This window comes from Rhincodon typus, chromosome 6, assembly GCF_021869965.1.
Source record: "Rhincodon typus isolate 14 chromosome 6, sRhiTyp1.1, whole genome shotgun sequence".
Lineage (NCBI taxonomy): Eukaryota > Metazoa > Chordata > Chondrichthyes > Orectolobiformes > Rhincodontidae > Rhincodon > Rhincodon typus.
This window is the reverse complement of record NC_063337.1, coordinates 26,923,385-26,933,180: the sequence shown is the minus strand read 5'-3', so window position 1 is coordinate 26,933,180 and position 9,796 is coordinate 26,923,385. Positions and strand designations below refer to the sequence as shown.

At 42.0% G+C, this 9,796-nt stretch overlaps 1 protein-coding gene across 3 annotated transcripts; it reads left to right on the top strand.

The window, feature by feature from the left end:
- The first annotated feature begins 2,320 nt into the window (after window positions 1-2,320).
- Window positions 2,321-8,960, top strand: ccna1 (cyclin A1). 3 transcript variants are annotated; one of them, XM_048598111.1, is made up of 10 exons: window positions 2,321-2,480; window positions 2,563-2,643; window positions 2,833-3,094; window positions 3,338-3,465; window positions 3,933-4,156; window positions 4,308-4,497; window positions 4,567-4,629; window positions 7,139-7,252; window positions 8,380-8,513; window positions 8,594-8,960. In XM_048598111.1, exons 2-10 carry the CDS (start codon window positions 2,563-2,565, stop codon window positions 8,670-8,672), a joined length of 1,275 nt encoding a protein of 424 aa, XP_048454068.1. In that variant the 5' UTR covers window positions 2,321-2,480; the 3' UTR covers window positions 8,673-8,960. The 3 variants fall into 3 exon arrangements, with proteins under 3 accessions (XP_048454068.1, XP_048454067.1, XP_020379365.2); XM_048598110.1 differs by having other exon boundaries at window positions 2,321-2,643; XM_020523776.2 differs by lacking the exon at window positions 4,567-4,629 and having other exon boundaries at window positions 2,321-2,643; window positions 4,308-4,512.
- Window positions 8,961-9,796: the final 836 nt, after the last annotated feature.

Sequence of the window (9,796 nt, the reverse complement as noted above, 5' to 3'; positions counted from 1 at the left end):
GACAGGACCCACTGGTGTTGGGGGTAAGGTACTAGCACGGAGAGAGGATTGGCTGATTTGCAGAAGGCAGAGAGTAAGGATAAATGGACCTTTTTCAGGACGGTAGCCGGTGACTATTGAGGTTCTGCAGAGGTCCTTGTTGAAACCACAATTATTCTGTTATACATTAATGATCTAGATGAAGGAACTGAGGTATTGTTGCTGTGTTTGCAGATAACACAAAGGTAAGTGGAGGGACACGTAGTGTTGAGGAAGCAGGGAGGCTGCAGAAAGATTAGGACAGTCTTGGAGAGTGGGCAAAGAAGTGGCAGATAGAATACAATGTGAGAAAGTGTGAGGGTATGGACATTGGAAAGAAGAATAGAAGCATAGACTATTTTCTAAGTGGGGAAAGGTTTCGGAAATCTGAAATATAAGGGGGCTTGGGTATTCTAGTTCAGGATTCTCTTAAGGTTAACATTTAGGTTCAGTTGGTAGTTAGAAAGGCAAATGCAATGTTAGCATTCATTTCAAGAAGGCTTGAATACTTTAAGAGCAGAGATATACTGCTGAGGCTATATAAGGCTCTGGTCAGACCACATTTGAAATATTGAGTAGTGATGGGCCCCATATCCAAGAAAAGATGTGCTTGCACTAGAGGTAGTTCAGAGTGTGTTTACAAAAATTATCCCAGGGATGAGGGATTTCTTATGGGGTGCCGTTGAGCACTCTGGGACTATACACAAAGTTTAGAAGGATGGGGGATCTGATTGAAACTCACAGGATACTTAGAAGCCTGGACAGAGAGGTCATGAAGAAAGTGTTGGCACTAATAGGAAAGACTAGGATCCAAGAGAATATCCTCAGCATGAAGGGACAACCTTTTAGAACTGAGATGAGGAGGAATTTCCTCAGTCAATCGATGGTTAATCAGTGGAACTCATTGCCGCAGAGGGCCGAGGAGGCTGAGTTATTGAGTCTATTTAAGACAGAAATATATAGGTTCTTTATTGGGGAGTGGGTCTAGGCTTATGGGGGAAGGGCAGGAACATGGTGTTGGAAAACATGTCAGCTACGATCTATTGGTGGAGCAGACTCTATGGGCCGAATGGCCAAATTCTGCTCTTGTATCTTATGGTCGTCACTTCCAAGGAAAACAACCCCAACCTGTCCAATTTTCCAGAATTTATTCTCACATGATTTAGAATTGGTGATAGATATTGATGTTGATTAACGATGTTTTAATTGTAATGTTAAACCACGTCGTTTGACATTGTATTTAAGTTCATTTTAATTGTGATATATGTAGTTGAACTCCCGGCTTCCAATAGTCACCGTATTTTATATTTAATTTTACCTTGTTGATTTTGATTTTAGACTTGAGTTGTAATTCTCGGGGAACGAGCCACGGCAAGAGTCAAAATAAACATTTTAATTGTTAGCTAACAAGGCGTAGAGCTGGAGGAACACAGCAGGCCAAGCAGCATCAGAGGAGCAGGAAAGCTGACGTTTCGGGCCTAGACCCTTCTTCAGAAATCTTCTTCAGAAATTGTTAAACTGTTTGTTAATAGCACTAATTTGGTGGGGGTGGAGGTGGGGGGTGGTGTGGGGGTTGGTCTTCCTGTTGCTGAATGCATATTCAGCTACCTGTATTTATGACAGCAGATTGCATGAAGCATTGGAGTCCCGGGTCCTGGTCGATTGGCACCAAAATCTGCCGACTCTGCACGCTTCTAACACTCACAATGTCCAACTTCCTCGCTAATAAATAATCCTGTGCGACTCACACTTGAAGTCGCACTATGCCACTTTGGGCCTCTAAACGCCCACCCCCATCACTCAGTCCATGACCAAAACCAGCACCACGCATTTTGCGCCATAAGATTCTGTGGAAAAAGTTGCCATCCATCTTTTGCATATTGTTTTCTACCTCCCATCCCACCCAGAAACTTGTGGAAAATGGGTGAAGCCGGAAGAAGACATTTACAAGGGTTCCCGTGGAAGCGTCATAAAGATTGGATAGCTATGCAGGAAAAGGGTTCGGATCTTATATTTTGAAAAACAAAACCCCTCGGAGAAAGTCTCCCCGGTTTTCGAGCCGCATCCTGCGGGGGACAGAATGTCGAGCGCTCGATTCTTTCCCAAAGATGCTACTTCTTTGTCGCCCCGGTAACACGCAGCCGCAGAACACATACGGAAGTCAGGTGGCAGACGGGAGCGTGCTGCGTTACCATGGCACCGGGGACCCGAAGCTCACGTGCGCCAATAACGGAAGGTGATTGGTGGGATTTAATAGACGCGGGCTGCTTGAAAGTAATTTGCTACACGATGGGAGCGGAGGGAGCTGCTTCTCGCCCGGAGACTAATTAGAGTCACTCCGCTATATAGGCTGGCTTCAGGCAAGCTCTTACACACTTATAAGTGTGATCTGAGAAGCTATTGCTTGGAGCTGAACGGGGAAAATTGTGCGAGCTACTTTTTTTTGGTGCTGTTTAATTTATGTATGTAGCCACCATGTACAGGAGTAATTCTGCTGCTGTCAAGCGCAATGCTAATCAAGAAAATCAACATCTTGTCCCGCAGATGGGCCCAGTTAGCCAAAAGCAAAGGACTGTTTTAGGGGTGCTAAATGAGAATGACCAGCAGAGGCGTTTACTTTCTCAGGTAACCTGTGTATTCAGTAAATCCGCTATTCCTGGGGATTTTTTTCCCCCAACGATATTCGGAGCTCTGCTATCTAAATCTATCGTTTAGAGCCCAACTCCCGTCGCTGGAGCTCTTGGGCTATTTCGGGAAGTTTGCAAACTATCTGACCTTGAATTTCCCTTTCCCCTTTCTAACGTGTTTCATTAGGTTTCCGCGAAAGCTTGCGGCACAGTTGCAGTGGGGACTGACGATGGGTTCACTTCGGCGAAGGGCTGCAGCACTCTCCCGGAATGTCCGGCTACTTTTGTGTCCAACCCGAACTTCAACATTTATATGGAGGATGAAGTCCAAGATGAAGTCGAAGTCTCTGAATGTAACGTGACCTCTGAACTGGAATCTAAACTTGGAGAAGTTGGCAATATCTCCAAACCAGTAGACGACTATTGTCTGTTCTTGGATCTGAGTGAAGGTAATTGCGAGACGCGACCTAGAATTTGTTATCGCTCGATTTGAGCTCTGAATCTCTTATCGTGTTGCCTTCTAAAATGTAGATGATTACGTTACTGCATCCGTTTTATTTTCGCTACTAACACGATTGGGTTCAAAACTTTACCATTCGAGTACATAGTCTTAGTTCTACTTGTACACGTGTTCTAAGCATTCTGTTCCCAAACCTTCATTGGCTGTTCAATGTTTTATGTCGTCTGTATAGTCTCGCCTATGCTAGTAGATTCATCAATGCGCTCGCAGCGTTCACATGAAGATTCGCATCTACACGTAGATTACCTCGCCGTGGAAGGATATGCAGAAGACATTTATCGGTACCTCCGAGAGGCCGAAGTGAGTCTCGGCAGCATGAACTTTAATGTTTTACCGAAATAACATTTCGGCTGACTGTATGTCCTTCTTGGTTCTCCGCTGGGTTTGGTCATAGTGCTAGCTGTCCTGGGTGTTTTTTCCACTTGGGCATTTAAAACCCGCCTACTGCGGAATCTACTTATAAACAAGATTAACTATGAGAAAGTGTGTCTGTGTCGTTTATGAAACTGCTTTTTGTTTCACTCACTTATTAATCTCCAGGCCTCCAACTCCGCTGCAGTTGGACTACAGGAAATAATCTAGTAGCACTAAAGTGTTTTGTCTAGTTTTCAGAACAGACTTAGACTTGTAGGCTCCCAGCTCACTCACTGCGGGATGACGTTTTTTTTTCTGCACCAGGACTTGTCACTTTAGCAATTCGTTTTTCTCTTCCGCCCCGCCCCCAAACTTGGCGTTAATCGTTGAAAGAAATGTTTATTTTTTTTCAGGAGAAATGCAGACCGAAATTTGGGTACATGAAGAAGCAGCCAGATATAACGCACAGTATGCGCTCAATTCTCGTGGATTGGCTGGTTGAAGTTGGTGAGGAGTACAACCTACAAACTGAGACGTTGTACTTAGCAATAAATTACCTGGACAGATTCCTGTCGTGTATGTCAGTCCTGAGGGGAAAGCTGCAACTGGTGGGCACAGCAGCTATGCTGATAGCATCGTAAGTCTTTCTTTTTTGAACTCCTGTCGTGAAGTTGCTGTCTCTTAGCGCAAACTTAAAACAATCGTGACTGGAGGATTGCCCAGATTGCGTAATCTCGGCAATAAAAAAAAACTTAATCTTGAACGATCAATTTGTACACTTCCCCTAGGAAATACGAAGAAATCTATCCCCCCGAAATAGATGAGTTTGTCTACATAACAGATGACACCTACACAAAAAAACAACTCTTGCGCATGGAGCATCTCCTACTCAAGGTGTTGAGCTTTGACATGACTGTTCCAACAGTTAACCAGTTCCTAACGCAGTTTTTGAAGGAGGAAGGGATCGATGGACAAATGGGAAGTCTAGCGATGGTATGTATCTTTTTTCCTAGGTAAAATTCCAGTCTAACTCCCGGGTTTCTACAGGTTGGAGTTCGACTCGGAAATTCCGAGATTTGGAAGATTCTCAACAAGAGGCAATTCATTTGGGTAAGTCAGTGTCCAGGTCCTGGCACCTCCTCGGATGCCGTTCATAGCTGTCATTTTAACAGCCATCTAATCTAATAACATAACAACATTTTCCAGCTCTTGGCCCTTAGCTTTGCACTCCATAGCGTTGATGAACCCCTGATACCACGTTTAAATGTTTTGATGGTTCTGTCTGTATCGCTGTCGCTAAGGCAGATGTCCACAACTCGGCACTCTTTTTGGTTAAGAGTTTTTTGGTCTTGTTGATCTAAGTACAAAGATTCTCTGGTCCCTGCTGTTCAGACTTTACATTGCAGAACTCCTTTCTCCATCCCCAATTCTCCCCTCCACCACCACCCAAGGGCTTCAACTTTTTCAATCTCCTTGGTCGAATTGCTCCAGTCCAGGCAACATCCTCCTTTTGTTCCCTCTACTGCAGTCACATCACACCTTTTTAGTGTGGCAACCGGAACTGCATACAGCACCACAGCTGTGGCTGAAGTAATACCTTTTTATGCAGCTCCATCATGACCTCCTTGTTCTTGCCCACTATTCAGAGTATTGGATAAAAGTATCCCATGTACCATCCTAACCACTTTACAACCTGTCTTTTCATCTGGGTGTAAATCACAAATTGGGGTCTCCTTGGTGCAGTGATGGTGTCCTGCCTTAAGGTTAGAAGCCTAGAGTGAGTCTCACCTGACACCAGAGATCTCCTGACTGGTCTTGAAGCATTGGCTATTGACAGAAAAAGTAATGACTAACTTTTGAGCATAGTGGTCAAATGGTATTAATGAACCAACACAGGCCCCATACTAATCACCAATAATAGCCCAGCAACACCTTGAGCTTGTCTTTCTCTCCATAATGTAGCAAATGGACTGCTTCACTAAAGGTCTCTGCAAGAGAGCCCTTTTAAAGACCTTTTACTTTTCCAGTGCTATTTGAAACAACAAAAGGGGTACTTGTCTTGCTGGTCCAAACTAAGATGGTTTTGGACATGAGCCCTAATAATTGCATGGTTTTTGATGTCATGGTAGACAGGTGTGCTGGCTTTGAGTTGCAAGTTGCATTTGGCAATAACTTCTAAACACTACTTTTACTTTTACTTTTGAATACCTAGTATTTGAACATCTATGTTTATAACTGATGTGGTACTAGTGTGTTCCACTTGAATTTGTGGAAACTTAGAATGTTGTCAAACTTTATTGTCCCAGTCCAAATGCAACATGGGCATCCCAGTTGCCAGCCCCACTCACTCCTGCCTCCTTTAATCTGTCTGTCTTCCCCACCTCCACTGACCAATCCCACCACTCCCTACCTGCACTCACCTATCCCCATTCCACTTGCCTTCCCTAACCCCACCCCTTCTATCTATCTTTATTTCAGAGCACCCTTCCCCCTTTCTGAAGGGTCCCAAACGAAAACGTCAGCTTTCCTGCGGCCTGGCCTACTGTGTTCCTCCAGCTCCACAGTGTTATCTCTGACTCCAGCATCAGCAGTTCTTACTATCTCTGAGACGTGGGCATGATGCAATTACATAATTATGAACTAAAGTTGTCTGTGACTCAAACTAGGCCAGTAAAAGGATTCGTAATGATAAACTGAGCTTGTCATGTCTAAGTCAACGTTAGACTTGAGGCTGACCACACCATATCTTCAAATGTACAAGTCCTTGTCAGCTTTCTGTCTCTGGAAGAGAGGTGAAAATGAGTCTGACTTCTCAGTGAGATGATCTGTCACATTAAAAGAAACCACTTTCTTTTTAGAAGCCCATGATTTGATCCTCCCCACCAACCCACAAACTAATGTGGTTGGCTTGTGTCCTGTCCTAACTTTTTAAAGACCACCACCTAATTTTTAAATGAACATCATTCTGCATTGAAGATCTCTAGATTTGGATTCAATATTCTCCACTCGTGGCATTGAGAATCGAGTGATTGCAAAGACCCAATTAAAGTCTGTATTGCTGTTTTTTATTTTTTTTTGTGCTATATCAAGAGTTTGTCAGATAATCTGAAATCAGAATATGGTATCATCACAAATCTCCATTATGCAACTGTAGAATGGCAGTAAAAAATGTTCAACTAAAACTTTGGAGGCTAATTTTGTTCTATATAGCATGCAGCTTAGTAGGGTAAGCATCCATGCCTTGTGGTAGCATTGGAAAACTTTGAAGGAAGTGCTAGCTATTAATAAAAAAAATGTATTGACAAAAGCTGAAGTGAGGCTCACTTCAAAGATCAGATTGGCTTGTGCGAGGCTAACCAGAATAGTTTTTTTCCAGTTCTGTGGCATTGAATTAGGTGTCCATGTGGTGGTATGGGTTGATCACATTGACATAATTTTGCATGATCAGAAATTTGTAATTCCTTCAAGTGTAACTTTTTCCCCTCTTGAATGTAAGGTCAAAGGTTAGCATAGAACAAGTATGCTGCAAGCAAGACTGAAAGCTTGTTACTAACAGTTGCGTGGACCTCAGTTAAAGAACTCTTTTGTGTTAATTGGCATCTCTTTCTCCTATCCTCAGTACATAGCTGAGCTGAGTCTATTAGAAGCTGATGTATGTCTGAAGTATGCACCCTCACTAATGGCAGCAGCTGCATATTGCTTGGCAAACTACACAATCAACAATGCATTTTGGGTAAGCATTTTGTGCTAGTAATGCCATGTTTAAAAATCAATGGAAACACAACAGGCTAAGATGAATGTAAATTAGCAAATATGGTATCACCAAGTGTACAAACCACAGCAGCCTCACCACTCCTCTTTTTCCCCCCCCCCCCCCCCCCACCACATATAATTCCTTGAAGTGGAAAGAAGATAGGATGGTTTAATGTCATAACTAACTCCAATTTCTACTCCATTACCCACATGTCTCTTAAGTGATGTCCTGTGCCCAAAGTCCATGAAGGACTTTGGTGCACATTGATTCTTTAACCTGAAGTTAATATTAAATCCTCCAGTCCTGCTATTAAAAAATAATGCTTGAGGCTACTCAGTACACTGACATGTCTTCACATTTTAACTGTCTAACAGCAATTGGTGTCCAAGTCATTAGCAGCAGGCTGAAGAACAAGGAGTGCTCAAGAAGATAGCCTTACTGATTTGGCCATTTTTCTTCCTTCTTACAACAACCACCACCACCCCCCCTCCCCTGCCCATTCTATCGTTTTAAGGTGTAAAACTTCGCATTCAGTTTTTGCTATGGATAGCAGTTTATCTAATCATACTTGTTTGTTTTTCATTTCTGGACGTGTCAACCCTGTAGATACTATCAAAGCATTTTACTATTTTGGGAGTAGAAGAATAACCACATCCTTGAAAAACAAACTTCTAAGTCCCTTTTTTTTCACAGCTTGTATTTCAAACAGCATTCCATTATGACAGTTGAGGGTAGTAAGACCTTCTTTTTGACATTGGCCTGTCGACCATCCTCCTCGAGTTTGCCCTTCTCTGGAAACCTAATAACAATATGCCTCTAACTCCTAAATTTAGAGGCTGGTACAATATTATACCTATTCAGATGGGTATATGAATAGGAAAGGCTTAGTGGGATATGGGACTAACTAGTCCCATCTGGTCAGCATGGATGAGTTGGACCAAAGAGTCTGTTTCTGTGCTGTAAAGATCACTGATCAGCTATGCTTATTTGCTCTACATAGTTAACATTTTTATTATTAAAAAAAAAAATTAATCAACCAAGTCAATTCTAGATACAATTTAACACTTTAAACCATAATTTGTAAAATAGCAACTCTGTTTTGACAGCCTCAGTCTCTCGCTACATTTAGCGGATACTCATTGGTGGATATTGTACCTTGCCTGCATGATATGCACAAGACCTTTCTCCAAGCCAAACTGCAACCACAACAAGCCATTAAGGAAAAATACAGGAGCTCCAAGTAAGTGGGCTTCTGATTTAAAAAATCTATATAAGCTGTCTTTTGGAAATATTTTTTTAAAATAAAAATGCTTCTCCTAGGTATCTGAGAATTTCTCTCATTGAGCCTCCAGCAACCTTGCCTCTGCATGTGCTGATTTCAAGTGCCATTCAAGGATGAAAATTGAACACATCATATTAAAAGTACAGCACTAACACTATGAAGGACTGAACTGGTCACAAACACTTGAAGGACTGCTGCTAACCAACTCCATGGCTGACTGCAGTTGGACTGTGACCCTGTTTTAACTTTTTAAGGTGCAATTTTAAGCTACAGTATTAAATTTTAGACTTTATTTATAAGGAATTCAAAAATTAACTTTGTAAGCTCAGGTAGTGACGGCTCAAATGCCATGTACTGATTCAGGAACCATTTTAAATGCTATTTGCATTTATCACTGACATTATGCTGGAGTGTTTGAGTACTTTGCATTTGTACAACCAATAAAGTGTTTTTGTTTTTAAGCTGGACATTGCATCAATTTCTTCTGCTCCAAAAAACATTAAATGACAAGTTGGATGTATCACGAACTAGTGAGGCCTCCATATGAAATGTAGTCAAGGTTTGAGCTTCAGGGAGTGACTGGAGGAATGGCATGTGGTGTTCAAGACTTGCATAACAATGTAACATGCCACAACACCAGCCAAAGAACTTATTTCTGCCACTTATTGTGATTTTGAGCTATTTTTAGTGGCTTTGATCAGATTTGTACTTGGGATGCAATTTAATGCAAGTACTAGATATCAAACTAGTTCACTAGCTTTGGGCCATTCAAGAAATTCTTAAATGAAAGACCATTCATAACAAAAGCTATGCCATTCTGTTAGCACCTTTTCACAACTGCAGGCTACCTCCAAAGAACACAACAACAAAGGGATTACTTTTTATATGTAGTCTCTGGCTGCCATGTTTTTGACACTGATTCCAAATACCTTGAAGTTTACACTAGCAATCTAACTTGGTGTTGAGTGACGAGGGGTTGATAGAAGTCAGATGCTAGTGATAATGCCTTGGTTTTTTCTGTGAAATAGTCTTAACTTTTTAACAGCCATTAATTGCCTTGTCCAAAAGAGTACCTTGACTGGAATATCAATTGACATTAAGTGCTGGCGTTTGGAGAATTTTTTTTTTTTTTAAAAATCCACAGCTCAGCTACCATCAGCAGTCCCTGGGCCTACCTAAGTGTTTGGAATCACTTCCAGTTCCAAAGAACTAACTTCTCAGTACAAATGCACAAACAGGTC